General features: G+C 44.8%; 1 protein-coding gene across 1 annotated transcript in view; it reads right to left on the bottom strand.

Moving 5' to 3' along the window:
• Positions 1 to 24,872, bottom strand: part of LOC132417218 (zinc finger protein 606) — a 52,662-nt gene that overhangs the window by 5,456 nt on the left and 22,334 nt on the right. Inside the window, 5 exon segments of the mRNA XM_069540218.1 lie at positions 1,579 to 1,677; positions 1,906 to 2,032; positions 10,434 to 10,522; positions 11,136 to 11,192; positions 11,928 to 12,036. Coding sequence (XP_069396319.1) covers positions 1,579 to 1,677; positions 1,906 to 2,032; positions 10,434 to 10,522; positions 11,136 to 11,192; positions 11,928 to 11,958 — 403 coding nt within the window. The 5' untranslated portion in view covers positions 11,959 to 12,036.

Genomic DNA, 24,872 nt, shown 5'->3' with positions numbered 1-24,872 from the left:
CCTAATCCCATCTGACTCCTCAACTCAGCAGTAGCCTTGGAAAATAACAGCTCACATTTCTGGTGATAGAAGGAACAGAACAAAGCTAGAGCTTTTTCAAAGCCTCATTCCCAAAGAACAGTCATCATCTGACCTGTTTGGTGGTTCCCAGGAAGACCCCACTTGAAAGGCTTGTGGGAACTTGCACAGCGCTAAAAACTTCTAGGAAGTAGGTATTTGTCAAACGTTTAATGGCAATGTTTTAAAGCGTTACTGTCTGAGGTGATGGAAAACAGACGGGGTACACAATACACAAACCAGAAAATGAAAGGAAAACCTGAGGAGTGAGATGTCCATAGATTTGAAAAGTCCTAACATATTCCTGGGAATCTAGAAGGCCCATGCATACACACTGTAATTAAACTTTCAAAAGCCAAAGCCAAAGAGAGAATCCTGAAAGCAACAAGAGAGAAGCAAGTCATCATATACACGGGATCCTCAACAAGATAAACAGCTTATTTCTCATCAGAAACCACGGAGGCCAGAGAGAAAAAGAAATATGTCAACCATGAATTCTATACCTGGCAAAACTATCATTCAAAAGTGGAGAAATCAAGACATTCTCCGATAAAAAAAGCTAAGAGTTTGCTGCTAGTAAACCTGCCCTACAAGAAATGCTAAAAGGAGTTCTTTAGGCTGAAATGAAAAGACACTAACTCGAAATACTGACTACCAGTAAAGGTAACTACATAGGTAAATACAAGAAGACCATACAAATGCGTTTTTTGTTTGTTTCCTATCTGATTTAAAAGACAACTACATAAAGCAATAATTATAAATAAATTAAAGATCTGTTATGAATCTATGTTGAAACACAATGTACAGATGTAATTTGTGACAATAATAGCACAAAAGAGGGAGGACAGAGCTATACAGAAGCAAAGTTTTTGTATACTATCAAAATTAAACTGATAGTAACCCAAACTAAATTGTTATAAATTAAGATGTTAATTATAATTCCCAGGGCAACCACTAATAAAATAACCCCAAAATTTATAGTAAAAGGAAAGTGGTTACCTGTGTGTGCCTCTGTGTGTCTGTGTGTCTATCTGTGTGTCTCTCTGGAGAATAATAATAATGTGGATAAGAGGAGAGAGTATAAATGAGATTTTTTTCAGCTTACACATTTTATATAGCTTTGAGTTTTTTGAATCATGTAAATACATTATCTATATTAAAAAAACATTTTTTGTTGTTTTTTTGTAAGAAGAGTTAGTGACTACAGGCCACAAGTTTGGCAATAAAACATTAAAAAGCAGGTAAATGAATGAGAAGTCTTCTTAGACAAAGGGACAAAGCAAAGAACATGAGAGGTGAGGAGGGAAACTGTAGCATACAAAAACTGTTACCGTGTTAAAAAGGTGGGCATCTTTGCTCTGAATCAACAGCAGAAAAAAGTCAAGGGATAAAGGGATAAAGCTCCTTGGAAGGAACTGTGACCGTCTCTGAGGAAGTGAACTCCTCACAGCGTCAGCCCACTTCCCAAACAAGGATGGCTTGGAGGAAGGTTCCTCGCTCCCACCTGGGGTCTGCTCTCACCTGGACAAGTGCCTTGAGGAGGATATGCCTGCTCCACTGACCACGGTTCTTCTCCTTGCTCCAACAGGGAGATGACCTCGGGCTTGGCGATCTTATTCCCTACATGTGGAGGAAAAACACAGACTTGTAGAGCCATGTAACCCTCCCTTGTCTATTTCTCATGAATGACTTCACTTCATGCTTTATGAGCAATAGGGATTTCATCCTTGAACCTCAGGGCTCTAGATCATCTCAGCCCTTCTGAGGCCTCGTAAGCTTGTAAACAGAGAGTAGCACAGGGGATTGCAAGGGGGACAGCATTGTTTACTTGGGCAGTCCCCGCCTTACCCACAGAGAGCAGATGCCCATAGGTCTCCAGCATCACATCACGGTACAGGGTCCTCTGAACAGGGTCCAGCTGCCCCCATTCCTCTTGGGTGAAGTCCACAGCCACATCTTTGAAGGTCACTGGTTCCTAAAAGAGCACACATGTTCCTCCTCAGCCCGGAGCTACCCCCACTCCAGTGTTTTCTGGGGCTGGAGTGAGGCTGACAGCCCTGGAGAGGAGATAGTACATAGAGGAATTGTCCTGGATGCGTTCGGTATTCTCACTGACGTGGGTCAGGTCTCACTGGGAGCCACCCAGGGCCCTGCATTTGGGATGTACTCTTAGGGAGTTAGATATCTGGGCCCACAATAACCACAATAGAGATGAGCAGGTCTCTCCTAAGATCTTGCCCAATTCTAGTTAACACTGGCTAGTATGGACAGGACTCCCATCTGGGCAATTCCTCCTGCTTCTCTGGAACTGCAGACACTTAATAAGACCGAGACCAGGACCAGGGTGGATGCAGACTCTGAGCCCTGGTCACAGACCAGAGAACCTGGGGCTCAAGTCTGCTCCACGTGTAGATCTAGGACCTGGAAGGGTGACCGCCTTCTTGGCCACAGCAGAGACACTTCCACTCCCAGATTGTCTCCGACCCAAGGACTGGAGGTAGGGGTGAGACAGGATTAAGCAGAGCAGCCCAAGCCAAAGAGAATCACTTACAGTTGCTGTCAAAGCACTTTGATTTTGAAAAAGTTCAAACTGATGTTTTTAGGAAAAAGAGAACCAAGAATACCCACTAGAAAGCTAAAGGGAAGTCTGATTTTTGCAATGAATGCATCCCTTACAGTCCTTTGAAGCCATCAACGTGAGCCTCAGGTATCTGGGCACTTCCAGGTTGTGGCAGGGGGACTGGGGAGCGAGCTGTGCTTCATGGGAGGTGAGTGAGCGACAAACCCCACAGCCCCTGTTCCTTCCTAGGGCCCCCTCTTGGGCTGTCTGTGCACTACAGTCCTCCCTTCCATGTCAGTGCAGAATCATCCCCAGGACAAACACCCACTGAATGGATACATGTGCAGTGCGCTTCCACTCCAAGCATCCCTCCACTTCCTCACAGCCTGCTATTCACTTCTCTTCCACCCACATGTGGCCTTCCTTTCTGTCCTGAGAGTCATCCCCGACCAGGGTCAGCCCTCATGCTGGTCTTCAGTGTAGACTTTGCTCTGCTGGTCTGAACTGCTCCTCCTCCACCTTCACATGGCTGGCTTGAAACACAGAACTGCTTCTGCTCCAGTGATTCTCTAACTCCAAAAAGCATTTACAACTGCTATTCACAACCTCCTTTAGTGAAACCCTCCTTAGCCTTGGACTCCTCCATTCCAATTTTTTTATTTTCCTCTTACAGACATGCCCAGGCCTCAGTTTCCTTACTGGCTGCTGTTTCTACATTTTTGGGGTAAACTTTTTTTACTTAAATGTAACATTCGGGTAGAGAAGTGCACAAAACCGAAGTGTGCACCATACCTAAACTCAATGCACTTTCAGAGTGATCACACTTGGGAGACCAGCTGGGAGGCCAGGCTTCCTGCCCAGGGTGCTCCTGGTGTGCCCATCTCATGCTCCCTAATCTCAAGGGTGGCACCTACTTAGATGGCTTCAAAGTTCAATAGTTAACAAGGTCCAAGCCCACACCGTGGCAGCTGTCAAGCTGGTGGACTGAGCCACAAGTTCACCTCCCACCCTTCCCAAGACCCCAAAAGATCCCCATACACATACTTAAAAAGGAACAAAACCACCACATCTAATTGACACAGAAGGAATGAAATCACTAGAGAGATTCTGCAACCCCTACTAAAATAGTGGACATTGGCAATGATCATCGATGACTGCTAAACCACAGGTGAAAGGCATAAGGGAAATGTCCGATGGAGGGGTCAGGCTGACAATACCTGCAGCCACTAATCCATCACATCACCTGGAAATGGGCCAACCAGACAACCTGTGCCCACTGATGCAGGACAGTAAGAAGGACCCAGCACCACCTATCAAGTACTCTTGCCCAAAATACAAAGCCTGAATCTGCCCTATCCTCTAGCTCAACTACCAGTCTATGGGAGACAGCTGGATAGAGGAACTCATCCAAGGACATCACAAAGGCAAAATCAGGCAACCCAAGACAGGTGACCTGGTTTCTTCAGTATATGAAGCACATGCAACATGTGGTCCTTGCTTGGATCCTGATTTGAATAACAACTGCAAAAGACATTTTGGGGACAAGTGGGGAAAAGTGAATACGGGCTTGGTATTAGGTAATAGTAAGGAATTACTGTTGTTAATTTTGTTGGGTGTGTAAAGGTATTGTGTTTATCTTCTAAAAGGTATGAATGTCTCAGATACATACACAGAAGTGTGAAATGATACAGTATCTGCTTTGCTATAAAATACTCTAGTTTTTTTTTTTAAAAGGTTGTCCGAATAAATGAAAAGGCAGAAAGTTGGAAGGTGACATTTGCTAAGGCTGGTGAATGTGGGTGTCTGTCGTCAGCTGAATAATGGCACTGCCAAAGACGTCCATGTCCTAATGACTGTTACCTTAATATGACAAAAGATGTCATAGTTACAGAGATGTGATTACGTTAAGGATGTTGAGATGGGAAGACTATCTTGGATTATCCAGTGGGCTCAATGAAATCACAAGGGTCCTTACAAGTGAAAGAGGTAGGAGTGTATGCGTCAGAGAAAAGGACACAATGCAAGCAGAGGTCGGAGTGATGCACACTTAAGATGGAGGAAGGGGCCATGAGCCAAGAAATGGCAGGTAGCCTCTAGAAGCGAGTGAAAGCAAGGAAGCAGCCTCTCCCCTGAGCCTCCAGAAAGAACACAACCCTGTAGACCCATTCTAGACTTCAGACTCCAGAACATGAGAATAAATTCATGTTGTTCTAAGCCATTAAGTTTGTGGTAATCTGTTATAGCGGCAACAGGAAACTCGTAGGGTTTTTAAATCTCCAAAAGTTTTTTTTTTTTTTTTCTTTTTTGCGGTACATGGGCCTCTCACTGATGTGGCCTCCCCTGCTGCAGAGCACAGGCTCTGGACGCGCAGGCTCAGCGGCCATGGCTCACGGGCCCAGCAGCTCCGTGGCATGTGGGATCCTCCCAGACCGGGGCACGAACCCACGTCCCCTGCATAGGCAGGCGGACTCTCAACCGCTGCGCCACCAGCGAAGCCCCTCCAAAAGTTTTTTTTAAGAAAGTAAACGACATAACGGGCCAGCGAAGAGGCCGTCGGCATGTGGTGTTCTACACATTCCCGCAAGATGGGGAGATGAGTGTGGTTGACCAAGGAACCAGAGCAAAGGAGACCCCAGGCCTGCACATTAGAAGGGGCTGCAGGGGAAGCAGGACCCCAAGAGAGGCTCTGGGCTCTGAGCTTAAATGCCACTGAAGCCAGGAGAATCAGGCTGCAAGGTCTATACTCAGGACCTCTATATTCAGGACAACTTTGCCAGTTGCCCCACATCCCTGCCAGCCAGTTTGCCTTGTGGGAAAAACTCCCTGGACCCTCCTCATACTCAAGAGTGTGGGAGGTTCTCAGGCTGCCTGGATGAGTGACTACCCTGGAGTTGAGACCCCTTCAGCCCAACACAGGGAGAGGGGAGGGGTCTGTGGCCTAACAGCCAGCTGTGCACCCAGGAAACCGGAAGCAGAACCGACCTGGTGATCCTGGCCCACCGAGGCACATGGAGATTAGAGTGAGACTTGTCAGGGGAGGGAGGGAGACAGATAGAGACAGAGACCTAGAGGCAGGTCAATCAGGAACCAGACCTACTCAGGTGCACAAAGCAGATCTGTCAGACACAGCCTCACAGCTCTTCTCTGGTAAACAAAGACAGACCAGAGGGCCCCTGCACACATGAGGAACATCTGCACAGGTGGAAAGACTGAACTTAGCAGCTAAGAGGACAGAGAATCCAGGCAGCAGTCACATCCAACTTCCAATGACCTATACTTCTAATTCCCAGATTGGAAAGATTCGGTATAAAATAGGACAGGATAATACAAGAGGCTCAGAGTATATGAAGAAGAGATAAAAAACACAGCAGTCAGGGGGCCATCTAACAGACAACCTCAGAAAAATAATATAAAGGAAAACAGGAGGGAATTTTTTAAAAACACAGGACTTCTTTAAAAAAGACACAACCAACACTAGCCATAAACAAAGACAGATATATTTGACAAAAATATACCAAAAAACATTTCACTGATAAAAGACACCATAGAGACAAGCTATAGATTTGGAGAAGATAATCCATATGTGGCAAAGACTCAGGATCCAGAAAGCATGAAATGCCTACATATTAATGTGAGAATCTACAGAAATCTAGGGATGGGAGACACACAGAGAAAGAAGGAAATACAGATGGCCAATAACTCATTTAAAGATATTCAACCTCACTAGCAATCAAAAACATGCAAATTAAAATAATGCAATAAACTTTTGTGGTCTTGAGGTAAACAAAAATTAAAAGACCCGATATTAATATTGTCAAGTGGCAGCAAAGATGCAGGGAAATATGCACCTTCTGAGTGGGGAGACTGAGAAGGGGCTTTGCCCTTTCAGAACCACGTGGAAGCACTGGTCACACGGAAAACACAAACACCCTAAAACTCAGCGAAGTGCTGCCTCCAAGGTATGCCTAGATAAACTTAAATGTGCGCACAAAGCAAAACTAAAAGAACTTCCACAGGGCTTTGTTTGGAATAGGAAAAATGGTGGAAGGAGGAAGGACTTATAAGCTTATTCTCAGAAGAGATGAGTAGAGTGCGCTTCTCTGATGTGGCAAAAGGAATGTACTTGACCTTCATCTACCACATGGATATACCTCAAAATTGACCTTGAAAGGTGTAGAAAAGCTACATGTAGAAAAAGCATTGTTAAAAAAACCAGATTATTACCTTATAATGTCTATATAGTTTATTACCTACATGAGTATGAAAATGGATTAACTATGTACGTATCTTAAGTGGTTGTTGTCAGGAAGGGTGCAAAAAGAATGTGATTGGGGACGAAAAAGAACGAAAGGTAAATATGGCAAAACATTAACGATGATTTGGAGTGGGACCCTGTTTAATCACTTTTTATACTTTTCTGCAGTTATGGAATTTGTCAAAATAAAAATTTAAATAAAAAATATTTTCAGAGTTGAGAGATGTCATCAAAACTGGAAGGGCCCATGGACTGCCAATCAGGAAGGAAAAAGACCCCTAGCAGAATATGCCCCAATGTCAGGGCCCACAATTCCTGGAGGCCTTAGGGATACAAAGAAAATGCAAAACTGAGGCTGGTGATGAAACAGAAGAGACAGCAGAAGATAGGCACCTAGTCTCACCAGCTGTGGAGACAAGAGGTGGGGCTGGGAGACGAAAGCCTCAGTTACCTAATGCTTAGGAGCAAGGAAGCAGAACAGAGAAGGGCCCCACCCCCTAGGTAGGAGTGAGCCCTTCCATTTCACAGGTAACCCTTACCTGAACTCCTACTTTCCAAATATCATCTGCCAGGATGACTTGCAAAGATGTTTCACCCAAATTCTTGTAAACATTTTTGGACATGTTGCTTTGTACACAAGTATAATCATTTATCTAGACATTCTAAGGCACTTTATGAAATCTGACACACCAGCCTCACGTTTAAACTACAGGAGGGTTTAAGAGAGGATGTAGGGGGTTCTGAGCTGGGTCTTAGCTGTTTACCTGACAGCTAAGGATCTCATCTGATTGCTCCTGCATTACCTGAATTCTCTGACAACTGGCCCCTTCATGGAAACTGGGGAAGTCCAGATATACTCTCTGGCATCTTCAGAATTTCATTATTTATTAATATTTTAGGGCAAGCTCTTTGCAGAGAAGTAAAATATAACTAAACTGTGCTCAACCTTGAAACAACCAAAGACGGAGGCAGAGTATTCCATTAATTCGTGTTTTATGTGAATGTTTACTGTGCAGAGATCTTTGGTGTATTGTTATAGTGGGGGTTTGAGAGTTTCCATATTTGGGGGGGTCTGGCTGGGGTTTTTATATGGGCTGGGATATTATTATTATTTTCCCTATTCATCAAAATAATGGGCTCCCACTAGCTGAAACTTCACTAACCAACATGTTTGTAAGATCAGACTATTCAGATAACAAGGGATGACAGCATTTGATATTTTCACCAGGTGAATGCTTTATTTCAATAAATATTTAATTTGGAGGGAACAATAGAGGGATAAGGCGCTCTTGTTTGTGTTCCCAAGACCTCACTTAATACAAAACTCACACATTCAAGTCTTGAGTTTCCCACAGGGAAAGATCCAAAGTGGGTGTGGGAAGGGGCCAGGAGTACATGCTCACAAATCACAACTCTTCAGACATTAGAGGGTGGTGTTATTTTAATTCTCCATTTTATTTTCTCGGCATTAACTCTAATAACTCTCAGAAACCCTCATATAAATGGACAGCAGAGTGCAGCACAGTGGTTATTAGAATTTCTTCACAGCACTTCACTACAGCTAACTTCTGTTCCCAAGCAACTGATCAGGGCCCATCTTTCAGCCTAGTCTAGCTTCACTATCGATTGTCTGCAAATGACCACACGTTGTAAGAGCAACGAACACCAGTCACCCAAGCTGTGAAGCCCTCATTACGTGGCTCAGACCTGAGACGGCAGTGCTGTGACGTGGGGACAGCATACTCACGACGTGCTTCACCAGTCAGCCTTGAAACCGTGGGAGGTTTTGTTAATTTTTTTTTAACTTGGCGGGAGGCGTAATGCTAAGCAGAGATGTTATTAACATTTTTATATCACAGTATCTCACATTTGCTTGATTCATTATTTTAACTTAGAAATGAAAAATCTAAATATAGTAATGAAACTATTTTTGTCTTTCACAGCAGACAATCATTAGAGTACATGTAAATGTGAAGAACTAGGATAAAAATCTCTCATTTAGAAAAAACCCTAAGAAACTGAAACATAAGTTAAAAATGGCTACTTCCAAGTCATGAAAAGAAATAAAATACTGATAAACGATATGACATACAGGACCCATGAAAGCCAGACACAAAAGGCCATATATTATATGATTCCCTTTATATGAAATGCCCATAATGCGCAAATACAGAGAAAGTAGATTAGTGGTTGCCAGGAGCTGAGAGTTGGGGAAACAGGGAGTAACTACTAATGGGTATAGGGTTTCTTTTTGGAATGATGAAAATGTTCTAGAATTAGATACTGGTGATGGTTGCAGAGTTCTGTGAATATACTAAAACCCACTGAGCTACATACTTTAAAAAGTTGAACTTTATGGTACATTAATATTTTAATAAAGCTTTTATTAAAAAAATTTTTTTAAGTGGCTGCCTCAAGTAAGGGGGCTGAGCAAGAAGGGAGGAGGGAGATGACACTTGTCCAACATCATGAACTGTGCTGCCCTATTTCTCTTGGGAGCCACCCTTGTGCCCTTACAGTCACGAAGTCCTCCTGCTTCGACTCCCTTATACCTCTCAGATCTGGCTTCCAGGTGCTGGTCAGACTGAAGCCTGATACGCCAGCCTGCTTCCCACAGCCCCCATTCTTTCCACTCCCCTGCCAGAGGCAACTTTCCAGCCACATTCTAGACCCTGGTTCCTCCTGCTTCCAACACTTCTGAGGCTTCTCATTACCACCAGGATGGAGACCCAGCTCGGTGGCGGGCATTCAGGATGCGGCTGGGTTTGTCCTGGCCTCTTTGGCCTAAAATCTAATTATGGCCAGCCTTCACCCAGATGCTGGTCATGTGGTGTGTCCCCATGGTGCTACAGGAGGCCAGATTCCTGCTCAGCAGGCTATGCCCACCCGGCTGATGTGTCCCCTTTACCCCTTGGCTCAGGGGTGTTCTATCTCCCAGGCAGCCTCCTCTCCACAGCAAAAGGACCCCAGGTGCTCTGTGCCCCACGGCCTCTATGCAGACTCTCCCAAGGCATCAGTTGTGCTCAGCTCCTCCAGGGCTCAGGGCCTCCCTAAGCACCTCTGGCTTGTGTCCTGAACCACATGTGCAGCACTAGGCAGATGGTGAGGTCTCAGCAGTTGACTGAACCACCCTGGAAAGTGGCATGGGAGCTCCTCAGGATGGGGGCTAACACTTCACCTTGTTCTCCTCCCAGTAAGCACAGAGCTCAGCAGACATCATCAATCTGAGTCAGGCACTGAATACATGAGGGAAGGTGGGAGGGAAAAAGAGGAGGGGGATGCTAGCCAGAAGAGGGTTGCCCCTTATCCACCAAACAGCCCACAGCACAGCTGGGGCCCGGGACTCTGAACAGGCTGGTTGACAGTGAGGCTGCAAGTCATGGAAAACAGAATTCTCCCGACCCGTGCTCAGGAATCAATAAACTTCTAGCTGATTTCTTCTTTACCCAAACCCTAGCTGTGGTAAACTGAGGAAGTACATCGACTGGGATGGCCGGGAACACCCTGAACACCTTAGGGAACAGGGCAACCCTTCACAAAAAAGCAGAAGCCCCATCTCACCTGGGCCTGGGCTGTCGGAAGCCTGGGGGCCCTCCTTCTCTCCTCAGGGGTCTTCTCCACGCACCAGGTAGAGTCCTGAGGACACAGAGCTGGGGGAGGAAAGTGAAGTCACAGAGGCAGTTCTCCCTCCCAGAAGTGTGACCACATGAGTCCCACCTCCTGACCCTGTCCTTCCCCTTTGGGCAAGGGAAAAACCCTACCTCCTCATGTTATAGATGAAAGCAGTGGGGCTGAGAAATTAAAGAATGTGCCTAAACACAGGGATAATCTCCCCTTGCTGAGGTACTGTCTTAGACAAAGTGTCTCTTCACAGACTTTCTAGGCCTGAGCCCTAAGTGGCCACACATTCATTCTCATGCATCCTGTCCTGGAGATATCATCACACTGTACCCCCCAGTGGAGTGTTCTGGTCCCTCTCTGTTCCAGCTCTGCCCAGAGACAGAGCTGGACCAGACCCCACGCCCCCGGCCCCCTCCTCCCCAGCTCTAATTCCCTGGCAATGGCAGGTTACTGCTGGGAGAGACCACAACATGTTAACCAATGTGGCTGATGGGGACACAAGTTGTTTTTTTGCCACACCATGAGGCATGTCGGATCATAGTTCCCCGACCAGGGATGGAACCCGCATCCCCAGCAATGGAAGTGTGGAGTCTTAACTGCTGGACCACCAGGGAAGTCCGGGGACAAAAGTTCTTGACTCACCCCAGGAGGCCCACGGATCAACAGCCGCCATCCCCCAGGACTGGTCCGTAAAGATACCTGCATCAGAGGATTCGGTTAGGACAAGGAAAGGAAAGAACTGTGACACCAATCCTAGTGACTAAAGGCTACAAATGGAAAAGGAGAACTGTCTCACTAATGCGCAAAACAAAATTCCATAAGTAGAGACCAAGGACGTGTGAAACAAACCCAACATAAGCTAGATTTATAGCAGAAATGCACAGGTGGGTCACTTTCAGGAATTTTATTGATATGACACAGCAACAGAACAATTAAGGACAGAACTACTTAAATAGGCTGGACAGGTATTTGATAAAATATAACATTACTTAATTTTTAAAAAATATTAGTAGAAAGATACTCCTTTGATATCTTTAATGACAGATACATGAAAGCTCGCTTAAAGATAAAACACACCACTGACACTATTTTAACATTGTTCTTATATCATAAAACACTACTATATAATAAGAAACAATAATAATAGTAAAAAAATACGGGAGTAGTAGAGAAATTTTGGTTGTACGTACGACTGTCACACAAATCACTAGAAAATCTCTTAAAACTAATGAGACTTCTCAGGAGATGACTATGAAATACACAAAAATTACACTGACTTTAATACAAACAACCAACTTTTTAAAGAAATCTCACTCAGTTCTAATTCTATACCAAGACAGAGAGACCCCCCCACTCCCCAATCCCAAAAGCCCTCAGCCCCTCTCCAGCACATCATTGCTGGGGAGGCCCAGAAGAAACAAGATTTGTACTCACCCCAGGAAGCCCACGGGTTGATGGCTGCCATCCTGCAGGATTAATCCACCAGGAGCTTGCCCAGGAGCAGTGGATTTGGGTGATTACTGAAAGCAACTGCAATACCCACCTAGTGATAAAAGTGTAAAAAGACAAAAAACGGTCTTTCCTCACAGAAGATCCAGTGGGAATAAAGAGAACACATCCACAGAAACAAAAAGACTCCTACAGAGCAATATAAGAATACAATTTACATGTCAAAAACGTAACAGAATTTCTTAAGAGAAATGAAGGGTGACAAGAATTAGCTGAAAAATGGGCACGTTCCAGAATGAGAGCAGAAATTTGTCAACAGTTCTCAAGAGACAGCTACTGACAAGGACAAGGTAGCTTTTCTGTTGATTTAACGAAAATTACTATAAAATTTACGTACAACCTTCACATGTAAGTGGCTGTCTAGAGCAGAAAGGAAGGAGGAACGGGGGAATGAATGCTTAATGGGTTCAGGGGTTTTTCCCTTGGGGGTTGTTATGAAAATGTTCTGGAATTATATAGTGGTGATGACTGCACAACGTTCTGAAAGCACAACAAAATCACTGACTTGTACGATTAAATGGTTAATTTTATGTTACGTAAATTTTATCTTTAAAAAAAAAAAAATCCACCTGGAAGACCTACCAGGCCCAAGTCTGTCTGTCTCTGCTGGTGCAGAGGCCAAAAGAAAGCCGGGTTTGGAGCCCAGACCATCCCCAACTCCCTAAGTTCTAGGCTTATTTATGCAAGTCCCGCACCTCTCTGAGGGCCCGACGCCCATTGGCAGAGCTCTGCGGATTCCTGGGAGAGTGCACAAAGCGCTGGGACGCCCACTGGGCACCAGGGGCACCGGGATCTGCGCCCGAACTCCAAGTCGGCACACTGAGTATTCTGCACTCTTGCCTGCAACTTGACAAAGTCCTCGGTCACTGTACGTTTAAAGGAGCCCTGGGCTGTTCCCAACCCACTTTTGACTTGCCGCTGCGTCAGATGAGAACGGACTCGTACGAGAAACGCCCGCCAGGGAAGGAAAGGTAGACTCCCCGGAACGGCCTCGGAGGGGTCCTCGCCTCCTGCTTCCTGGCCTCCCGCCCCGGATTTCCTCCGCAACCCTGCCGCGGGTGCGATGCTCTCAGCCCGTCCCGGGAACGGCCGGACTCACCTGGTTCGCAACCACCGGCCTCGCACCCCTGAGGGCCAGTGCCCGCCGCTCTTCGCGGGCGACTTAACAAGCTCGCGTTTGCTTCGCCGGGGACGTTCGGCCCGGCTCGCCCGTGCGTCTGGGGTTCCCGCCCGGAGGACAAAGGCCCGACGCGCAGAGCTCACCCAGGCCCGCCCAGTTGTTCCAGCGCGGCCGCGAGGCCGTAGGCGGGCCGAGGGACCTGCCCTGGCGTCGCGCCCGCCGCGAGTGTAGGCGTCGGCTCTCTCCACCCGTTCTCCCGACCTCCCGGCCAGCGGCAGCGGCAGCGGCAGCGGCAGCAGCAGCAGTAGCAACCCCACGGACTGGGCGACCGCCTCACCTCAGCAGCGGACAATGGCGGTCGCTCCCCCCACCCACCCCGGCCCGGCGTCGACCGGGACGCGCCGCGCAGGCTGCTGGGAGTGGTAGTTCCAGGCGGAGCGCTTCCGGTTAGACCTTGGCAAGTTCCTGGAGGTGCTCGGCCTCCGAGTTCCTCCTTCTAGGGATTTACCCGGACCGCCGTGCCAGAGACCTCGGCGAGGCGGGCGGTGCTTTCCCAGCGGCGGACCGCGCTCCCCAGCCACCGCTGCCTGACGTTAGGGGGCCTCGGTAAATCGCCGGTCGGCGAGCCTCAGTTTGCCCGTCCGTAAAACGGCGGCTTGCTGTAGCCGCACTTAGCGGTGGGAACTTGGTTGAAGTCTGAGCACTTTCCTTTTCGTTCAGTAGTTAAAAGATTGTAAGGAAGTGGTTGTTAGGATACCCTTTTTGGACAAGGAACCTAATTTTGAGCTTCCCCTCACATATGAAGCCCTACTCCTTGTTACCGAGACGAATTTGAGTCCGCTGGACCGAGGCCTCCTTCCCAGCTGTGTTGGGGGTGACCCTTGCTCAGAGCTCCCTAGCCCCTTCCTCCTTGCTCCTTATTCGCCATGCCTGTTCATTTCTCCACCCTAGTTTCGACTGATTAGTTGGGGGGACAGCATGGTGGTCAGAGAGTGGCCAATTGCAGAGAGCCTTAGGGGCATCGGAATGGCTCTGGCTGTGAGCCAGGGCATGGTTCTGAGCAGAGCAGTCATGGGCTCTGGCCTCCTCAAAGGATCACTCACTGTGGCTTCTGTGTGGAGAGCAGAGTTAAAGAGGGTGAGGGAAGGACCAGAGTGACCTTTGTACCAATGCAGTAATCAACGTGGGTGGTGATCCGTGGTCAGATTGTGGAAATGTTAGCGTTCAAAAGGTAGCGCCAACAGGCAGTAGGTTAAAGGTTGTGCATCATGGGCTGCGGTCCAGTCTGTAATACCCAGAACAAGGAAGGGCATGGAGGAGGCCTCTCAATGCAGAGCAGTTCACCAGGGCCCGGTGGGGAGTGGGTTACAGGTGTGTGATGATACTGCTTCCCTAATACCCAGGCCCTCTCCTACTTCAGGTACCCCAGCTTGTTGGATGCTACCTTGTTCTCTCTGTCACGAGGTGGCAAACGCTGGGGCGAACAGCCATCTTGGATGCCACATTATGGAACTCTGGGCTACGTCTGAGCTGTTACTGAGGTTTCTGAGTGGGGAGAGACCAGAGCAGTAGGAGAATCTAGGTTGTCTGTGGACATGCCCTTCCTCTGAGAGGTGCCCAAAATGTGGTCACTCCATGCCACGTGAAGGGCTTCAGCTGGTTCCATTTCCTCATAACCAGATAAGAATGAAAGGTAAAGGGGGGGCTTCCCTGGTGGCTCAGTGGTTAAGAATCCACCTGCCAATGCAGGGGACACAGGTTCGAGCCCTGGTCTGGGAAGATCCCACATGCTGCAGAGCAACTAAGCCCGTGTGCCACAACTACTGAGCCTGCGCTCTAGAGCCCATGAGCCACAACTACTGAAGCCCGCGCACCTAGAGCCCATGCTCTGCAACAAGAGAAGCCATCGCAATGAGAAGTCTGCACGCCACAATGAAGAGTAGCCCGCACTGGCCACAACTAGAGAAAGCCTGCACGCAGCAAGGAAGACCCAGTGCAGCCAAAAATAAATAAATAAAACTTAATTAATTTTTTTCTTTTTTTTAAGGTAAAGGGAGGAGGAGTCCAGGATACATTACTTGGAATAAGTAGGGTATTTTATGAACTGGGTTGTAGGGTCGCCAATAGTATAATAACTAGCACAAGTCAGCTAGACTTGAAGTTACCTTATGCTCTCAAATCCTAGGATTAACTCATCTTCTCCAGCTAAGAGTCCAAGAGTCACTAAGGTCAACACTATGGGATTCTGAGTCCCCCCAGAAGGACGTCAAGATGCTTCTTTACTGCTGGTGACCATGCAGAAGCTCCCCCTTCCACAGCTTTTCTTTGCCACCAGTTCACCATTCAGCATCCAAATTCTCACATCTCTGGAATTTAACGTTAGACGTCTGCTCGTTTTTCTTTTAAGAAAAACATGTAAAATATAGTAAACTCGTCAGAGATTCAATGAAACCCTGTGAACACACTCCTAAGCTGAAAAAAAAAAAATCAACCTACAGGCTGAAACACCTGTGTTTCCCTCGCCAATAGAAACCCCCCCTTCCTCCAGAGGCAGCCACTATCCTGAATGAGATGTGGATCACTCCATACATTTCCTGAAACTTTACATGCCTGTGTTCGAAAGCAATACAAAGCACGTTTTGCATTCATATAAATGCATAAGATTTCATCTGCAACTTGCATTTTTTGCTCCATATATAAGGAAAGATTTATCCTTTCAGTGTTGTTTTTTTTTTCCGTGTGGCATGTGGCATCTTAGTTCCCCAACTAGGGAATCGAACCCGGCCCCCTGCAGTGGAAGCATGGAGTCCTAATGCATTATTTAAAAACTGCATTATTATTATTTTTGCATTATTTTTAAAGATTATTTTTTTGACGTGGACCATTTTTTAAAAGTCTTTATTGAATTTGTTACAGTATTGCTTCTGTTTTATGTTTTGGTTTTTTGGCCATGAGGCATGTGGGATCTTAGCTCTGTAACCAGGGATCGAACCTGCACCCCCCTGCACTGCAATGCAAAGTCTTAACCACTTGACAGCCAGGGAAGTCCCAACAATTGCCTTTTTATATGCTTATAATGAACAACTGGAAATTGAAAATAGTAAAAATACCATTTACCGCAACATCAAAAAATATGAAATACTTAGGGATAAATGTGACAAAAGATGTGAAGAATTCATACATTGAAAACAAAATATTGCTGACAGAAATTAAAGAAGACCTAAACAAATAGAGAAATATACTTGTTTATATGTTAGAGGACTCAATATTGTTAGGATGTCAATTATCTTCAAATATATAGATTCAATGCATTTCCAATCAAAATCCCAGCAGGAGTTTTTGTAGACATGGAATCATATGAAAATGCAAAGACCTAGAATAATAAAAACAACTCAGAAATGAAGAAAATTGGAGAGTTAGCACTATCTGATCTCAAAAATTATTATAAAGTACATAATCGAAACAGCATGGTATTGGTATAAACAGATACATCAATGAAACAGAATATATAGTTCAGAAATAAACCCATACATCTATGGATAACTGATTTTTTACAATGGCACAGAAGGCAACACAGTGGGAAAAGGATAGCCTTTGCAACAAGTAGTACTGGAACAGGATATCTATCTTTATTTTTTTTTTTAAAAAGAACTTTGATCCTTAACTCACACCGGGTACAAAAATTAAAGTGGATCAACAATTAGAACCCAATTTTTGAAAAAAGTAAAATATTTTCATGAAAGAAGATGGGCAAATGACAAACAAGCACTTGAAAAGATGCTCAACATCAATAGTAATTAGAGAAATATAAATTAAAACCACAATCAGTGGCTTCCCTGGTGGCGCAGTGGTTAAGAATGCAGGGGACACAGGTTCAATCCCTGGTCTGGGAAAATCCTACATGCCACAGAGCAACTAAGCCCATGCACCACAGCTACTGAGCCTGCGCTCTAGAGCCCGTGAGCCACAACTACTGAGCCTGCGTGCCACAACTACTGAAGCCCGCGCACCTAGAGCCCATGCTCTGCAACAAGAGTAGCCACTGCAATGAGAAGCCTGTGTACCGCAATGAAGAGTAGCCCTTGCTCACCAAAACTAGAGAAAGCCCACGCGTAGCAACAAAGACCCAACACAGCCAAAAATAAATAAATTAAATAAATAAATTTATTTAAAAAAAACAGGGCTTCCCTGGTGGCGCAGTGGTTGAGAGTCTGCCTGCCAATGCAGGGGACGTGGGTTCGTGCCCCGGTCCGGGAAGATCCCACATGCCGCGGAGCGGCTAGGCCCATGAGCCATGGCCGCTGAACCTGCGTGTCCAGAGCCTGTGCTCCATAACGGGAGAGGCCACAACAGTGAGAGGCCCGCGTACCGCAAAACAAAACAAAAAAAACACAACGAGAATCCAATACACATCTACTGGAGTTGCAAAAATCAAAAAGACTGACTATACCAAATATTGATGGGGATGTGGAGGAACTGGAACTCTCATACTTTGCTGATGGGAATGTAAAATGGTATAACCACTTTGAAAAACAAAATGACAGTTTCTTAAAATGCTGAACTTACACCTACTGTATGATCCAGATGTTTTAATCCTATTTATCGAAAAGGAAATATATGTCCATACAAAGACTTGTACACTATACTAGTGTTCATAGCAGCTTTATTTGTAATAGCTCCAAACTGGAAACAACCCAGATGTCCACCAACAAATGACTGGATAAACAAATTGTGGTAGATCCATAAAATGGAATACTAGTCAGCAGTAAAATGGAATGACCTATTGATACATGCAACAACATGGATGGATATCAAAATAATTATGCTAAGTAAAAGAAGCCAGTTCCCCCTCCCCCAAAAAACAGAGTATGCAACATATCATTCCATTTATATACAAGTCTAGAAAATTCAAGCTAATCTATAGTAACCGAAAGCAGACCTGTGGTCATTTGGGAACAGAGGAATGGGGAAGGATGTGGAGAGGTAGGAGGAGGGACTTCAAGGGGCATGAAGAAACGTGCGGGGGTGATGGTCATATTCATTTTCTTGATTGTGGTGATGGTTTTACAGATTTAAACGTCAAAATTGGAACTTCCCTGGAGTTCCAGTGGTTAAGACTCAGCGCTTCAGTGGTTAAGACTCAGCGCTTCCATTGCAGGGGGCACGGGTTCAATCCCAGATAGGGGATCTAAGATCCCACAAGCCGTATGGCGTGGCCAAAAGAAAAATAATTTTTTAAAAAAAGGTCAAGGGGGGCTTCCCTGGTGGCGCAGTGATTGAGAGTCCACCTGCCGATGCAGGGGACACGGGTTCGTGCCCCGGTCCAGGAAGATCCCACATGCTTGAGTACCGCAAAAAAAAAAAAAAAAAAAAAAGTCAAGTGGACTTCCCTGGTGGTCCAGTGGTAAAGAATCTGCCTTCCAATGCAGGGGACGCAGGTTCGACCCCTGGTCAGGGAACTAAGATCCCACGTGCTGCAGGGCAACTAAGCCTGTGTGCCTCAACTAGAGAGAGAAGCCCGCGCACCCCAGTGAAGGATCCTGCATGCCGCAGTGAAGATCCCGCGTGCTGCAACTAAGACACGATGCAGCCAAAAATAAAATTTTTTTAAAAAGGTCAAAATTTATGAAATTGTACACTTTAAATACGTGCAGTTTATTTTTATTTATTTATTTTTTTGGCTGCGTTGGGCCTTCGTTGCTGCGCTCGGGCTTCCTCTAGTTGCAGTGATCAGGGGATAGTCTTCATTGTGGTGCGCGGGTTTCTCATTGTGGTGGCTTCTCTTGTTGCGGAGCACAGGCTCTAGGCACAAGGGCTTCAGTAGTTGTGGCACGCAGGCTCAGTATTTGCGGCACACACGCCCTAGAGCGCATGAGCTCAGTAGTTGTGGCTCACAGGCTCTCGAGCACAGGCTCAGTAGTTGTGGCGCATGGGCTTAGTTGCTCCGCAGCATGTGGGATCTTCTAGGACCAGGGATTGAGCCCGTGTCCCCTGAATTGGCAGGTAGATTCTTAACCACTGCACCACCAGGGAAGTCCATGTGCAGTTTTATTATGTGTCAATTATATTGCAATTAAGCTGATTAGAAAGTCTTTTAGGAGAAAATACAAGCTACTATTTTTAGGACCCAAACGTAGTTGGGATTTTGAACTGAAGACATAAAACACAAACAATGAAAGAAAAAAGACATTTTTAAAAATCCTTCTTTTCTTCAAAAGACACCATAAACAAAGTAAAAGACAGGACTCCATGCTTCCACTGCATGCACAGCTTGAGGAATCCCAGTTCCCCCACCAGGGATTTGAACCCAGGCCACGGCAGTGAAAGCACCAAATCCTAACCACTAGACCACAAGGGAACTCTCTGCAATTAATTTTTTTGAGTACTTAGGATTTTTGTTATTTCAACTGTTTAAAAAACAACAAAAACAAAATGGAAAAAGATCTTTCCAAAAGAACTGGATATTTACCTAAGGAAATTATTCTCACATAAAATCTCTAGAAGAACATCATTAACAACAAGAAAAAGTTACTGTGGCCAATAACACTGAAAATATTCCTCTTTTTATAGCAAAACCCAGGCCATGGCAGTGACAGTGCTGAACCCTAACCACTAGACCACCAGGGAGCTCCCTGCAATTTTTTAAAAAAAAATATTTATTTATTTATTTATTTGGCTGTACTGGGTCTTAGTTGTGGCATGTGGGAGCTTCGTTGCCACGTGCCAGATCTTTAGTTGCGGCATGCGGGCTATGTTAGTTGCAGCATGCAGGATCTACTTCACTGACCAGGGATCAAACCTGGGCCCCCTGCATTGGGGGCGCAGAGTCTTAACCACTGGACCACCAGGGATTTTTGAATATTGATCTTGTATTGTGCAATCCTGCTATACTCACTTGCTAGTCCTAATAGTTTTTTTCTTTTTTGATTCCATCAGATTTTTACATTGAAGATCAGTTAATCCGTAAATAACAGATTTTACTTCTTCCATTCCAATACGGATTCCTTTTATTCCATTTTCTTGCCAATTGCCTTAGCTAGAACCTCCATTACAATGTTGAATAGAAGTGGTGAGATCAGACATCCTTGTCTTGTTCTCATCTTAGAAGTAAAGCATTCTGTTTTTTACTATTGAGTGTGATATTACCTGTAGGTTTTTGTAGATGCCTTTTATCAGGTTGAGGCAAGGGACATGAAAGAACTTGCTAGCGTAATAGAAATGTTGTGTCTTGATATGCATTTGTCAAAAATGATTCAATGGTGCATCTAAGATATGAGCACTTCACTGTTCTGGGTACACAGCAAAATTCTAGGCTAAGGGGATTCTCAGGATGAGAAAATTACTTTTGCACTTGGAGTTCTTCCTGCCCCAAGTTTGGGGCTCTGTTCCACCCGCTCACTGTTGTCCAGGGCTCTGCTGCTCTCTCCTTCTTTGTTCAGAGTTGCTCTAGCCAATTTTGAGGCCTACCTGCACCCAGACAAGTTGCTTGTCCCCAGCGTGCTCACCTGTGAAGGGGCCACCTTCTTGAAATGCATCAAGGCTTCCTTGCTCCCAGCCCCTCTTTGGTAGTGTACCATAGGAGAGTATAATTTTTAAACTTTGTTTTACTCATTGTTACATTGGGAGCTAAGGTTGTTCATGCACTCCTACATCTTCACTGGAAACAAGTTTGATGTTGTCATTTTCTTTAAAGCTACCTCTGTGATTAAAATGTAGTCAGGGGGAGAATCACAGGTGAGGGCCCCAGTAAGCTGTTAAGGATCTGAATCTTAAATTCTGGATAAAATGGGAAGACACAGGAACTTTCTCCACAGAGGCTGGCATGACAGGAGTTAACGTTTCAGCAGGAATTCTACCTGCTGTTTGAAGAATAAACAGGTAAACAAATCTTTGCAAACTCTGATAAATGGTGTGACGAAGGATCAGCTAGGTCTGGTTGGTCATGAATGTCCTTTCTAAAGTGATGTCTAAACCCAGACCAGAAGGATGGGTCTCAGCTTCCCAAAGGTTATGCTGGGTGGACTGTGGTTCCAGATGGAGGGAAAAACATTTGCAGGCACCTTGCCAAGATTCCAGGAACCAGAACAGGGCCAGTGCAAGCCAAGCAGGGTGAACACCTGGGACAGTGCTACGGTGGGAGCATTCAGAGGCAGGCAGAAACCAGACACAGGCTGAGAAGTTACTTATTCTGGGAACTGTGCTGAATAAGTAAGCTGCATGTGTATCAAATGGTACACATTCACTGTAAACAAAATCGCTTAGGAAAAGGTAGAGCAAACATTGCTTAAAAGTCCCATTACCCATAGATAATCAATGTCAACATGTGGGTGACATTCTTCCACAGAGTTCCCCTGAGATTTATGGTTTCATAGAGTTGGGATCATCCAGGTTGTTATGAGCCTAATTTTGTCTCCCAACAATATGCCATTTAATTTCTGCACCATAGTTACTTAAACATTCTCCTATTGGTGAGCATTTCTTATTTTGCTGTTACAAACCGTGCTATAACAAAGGTCCTAGGGCCGTGTGCGTTCATAACTGGGCAGGTATTTCCACGGGTGAGACTGCTGAATCAACTCATGAGCATACTTTACATATGGACACTTCTAACCTGACCACCCTATAAAGAGGGTGCACCCATATAACATCCATGGGTGCTGAATAATAGGGTCAATTTCCCTACTAGTTTTGCCTACATCCAACACAGTCTTTTAAAATCCTTGCCAGTCTTTACCTGTCAGTTAGCCTCCTGGGACTGAATTTTCTGCAGTCTAAACAGAACTTCCTTACTAGGATTTTTGTATTAAATGAGGTTACTTAGACTGAATGCTTGGGATACTGCCTACCTCATAACAGGTGCCCAAGTATATACTTTTATCATTTTTATTTATATCTCTTTGATTATTGATGAGCTCATACACTTTTCCATGTATTTATTGTCCATATGTACTCCTTTTGTTAACTGCCTGCTCATACATAAGGACTGGTGAGCAACCTTGCCTTGGTCCTTCCTGAATGGAACAGGAACGGCTCTAGATCAGGAATTGGCAAAGCTTTTCTGGCATTTTGGCTTTTCAGGCCATGCGACCTCTTTCACAGCTACTCTACCTCATAAAGCAGCTACCGACAACATGGAAATGAGTGGGTACATGCTATGTTCCAACAAAACTTTACTTACAAAAACACATGGGCCAGATTTGGCCTGTGGGCCCTAGTTTGCCAACCTCAGCTCTAGTGCCACCATTAAGCCTGATATCATCATATTATAAAAATACTTTTTCCGGGCTTCCCTGGTGGCGCAGTGGTTGGGAGTCCGCCTGCCGATGCAGGGGACATGGGTTCGTGCCCCGGTCCGGGAAGATCCCACATGCCGCGGACCGGCTGGGCCCGTCAGCCATGGCCGCTGAGCCTGCGCGTCCGGAGCCTGTGCTCCGCAACGGGGAGAGGCCACAACAGTGAGAGGCCCGCGTACCGCAAAAACAAACAAACAAAAATACTTTTTCCATTACCAGGGTTTTTTTCTCCCCCGAAATAATAAATATTAAATTTTATCAGCTTCTTTTTCATTAATCATTGAGATGACTTGTTTTTCTCCACTGCTTGATTAAAATGGAGCATGGTAGTCGTATATTTCCTAATACAAAGTACCCGTTTACTGGAGTGATTGTTCCTAAATCCAGGTGTACTCTCTGTAATGTCTGATCTGGAACTTTTGCATTAATATTCCTGAGAGATATTGGCCTTTTTCTTTCTTTGAGCTTTGACAGACTGGTATCACAAAAGAGGTAGCAATCAACTCTCTATATGTTCTGGAATAGTTGTGTATCAAAGAATTTTCTATTTCTTGAAGGTGGAAATAATTCAGTGGTAAAATAGCTTGGGCTTGAAATTTTGTGGAGTAATTTCCTGAGAACTTCTTCAATTTATTCTGAAATGTTTCATCTATTAGGTTTTCTGTGTCTTCTTCAGTCAATATTATGTTTTTCTAGAAAACTATCTTTTTCGTCTAAGTTTTTCAGGTGTGTTAACACAAAAATGTACAAATCTTATGATATAATTTTCTCTATGTTTATTTCCCTTTTCATTCCCAATGGTGCAAATCTGTGTGTTATTTTTCTTGATTGTGTTAGTTTGGAATTTATAGTTTGTTTTTCTCAGAATCATCTTTTACCATGTATTTTCTCCTTTTATCACTATTACATCCTTGTTTCTGCCTTGATTAGAAATATTTTTTTTCTAATTTCTTGTGTTTAGCACTAAATTTATTTCCATTTCTTCTTGTTTTTGCTACCTTAGTGCGCCCATTTCTAATGATTCAGACTGACATTTGAGCTTCTTTCTCCTCCTTGTATTTTTTTTTTTTTTTTTTGCGGTACGCGGGCCTCACTGCTATGGCCTCTCCCACTGCGGAGCACAGGCTCCGGACGCGCAGGCTCAGCGGCCATGGCTCACGAGCCCAGCCGCTCCGTGGCATGCGGGATCCTCCCAGACCGGGGCACAAACCTGTGTCCCCTGCATCGGCAGGCGGACTCTCAAACCACTGCGCCACCAGGGAAGCCCCTCCTCCTTGTATTTTTATTTGTTGTAAAACTGTACCAATTTTTAGAGAAACATAAAAAGGCCCAGTATTCCCAGACTCTTATTAAATTAGCTATGTTCATTTCTGTTTTCTTCTAAGCCCTTGTCCAGATGCACACATAGGATAACACAGCCACAACAATTCTGCACTTCTCAGTACACATTACAGGTGCTTTCCGTATTTCTACACAGTGTTCATAATAACAGTTTATGGTGACTTCCTGAAACAAATTAGAAGTACCCTAACTTTCTAGCACTGGAGAACAAAGAAGTAAATCATAGCACTCTGGCTCTTTGAAATAGTACATTCAGTCTTTGAGTCAAATATCATCAACCTATTCTGACTTCTCAGCAACGGCCTTTCCCACACTGGTTGATTGTATTAACTAGTATTATTGAAGGGAGTTTTGATTTTACTAATTATTTTTCATTGGCAATTTACCCAGGTATCAAATACCACCCAGTCTCAGCCCTTCTCTGGAAATGGTTAAAAAAGACAAAATATACATATACTTGTACAGCTTTTGTGAATTAAAATGAAATGTGTAATTTCCTCCCCCTGGTATGAGTTCTTTGGTGCCCAATAAAGTTAGAACCTTGATTGAAAGCTTTCCTACACTGATGACATTCATATGGTTTCTCTCCAGTGTGTGTTCTCTTATGTTGAGTGAAGGATAAATGAAAACTGTAAGTTTTCCCACATTCATTACATTTGTAGGGTTTCTCTCCAGTATGTGTTCTCTTGTGCACAATAAGATTACACCGTCCACTGAAGGATTTTCTACATTCATCACATTTATAGGGATTCTCTCTAGTATGAGTTCTCTGATGTACATTAAGGTGAGAATTTTGGCTAAAAGATTTTCCACATTTATTACATTTATAAGGTTTCTCAAAAGTGTGAATTCTCTGGTGCAAAATGAGGTGAACACTCTGCCAGAAAGATTCCCCACATTCATTACATTCATAGGCTTTTTCTCTACTGAGATTTCTTAGATGGTGAGAAAGAGATGAAAGCTTCTTAAAGGCTTTCCCACATTCATTACATTCATAGGACTTCTCCCTACCATGAGTTCTCATGAACTGAGAGAGGTGTGACCTATGGGCAAAAAAATCCCCACTTTCCTTATATCCATAACATTTTTCTCCAGTATTAATTATCTCATGTGTAG

The sequence above is a fragment of the Delphinus delphis genome, chromosome 20, assembly GCF_949987515.2.
Source record: "Delphinus delphis chromosome 20, mDelDel1.2, whole genome shotgun sequence".
In the NCBI taxonomy this organism is placed as follows: Eukaryota; Metazoa; Chordata; class Mammalia; order Artiodactyla; family Delphinidae; genus Delphinus; species Delphinus delphis.
Note: the sequence above shows the minus strand (reverse complement) of the source record. Positions and strands in the feature narration are given on the sequence as shown.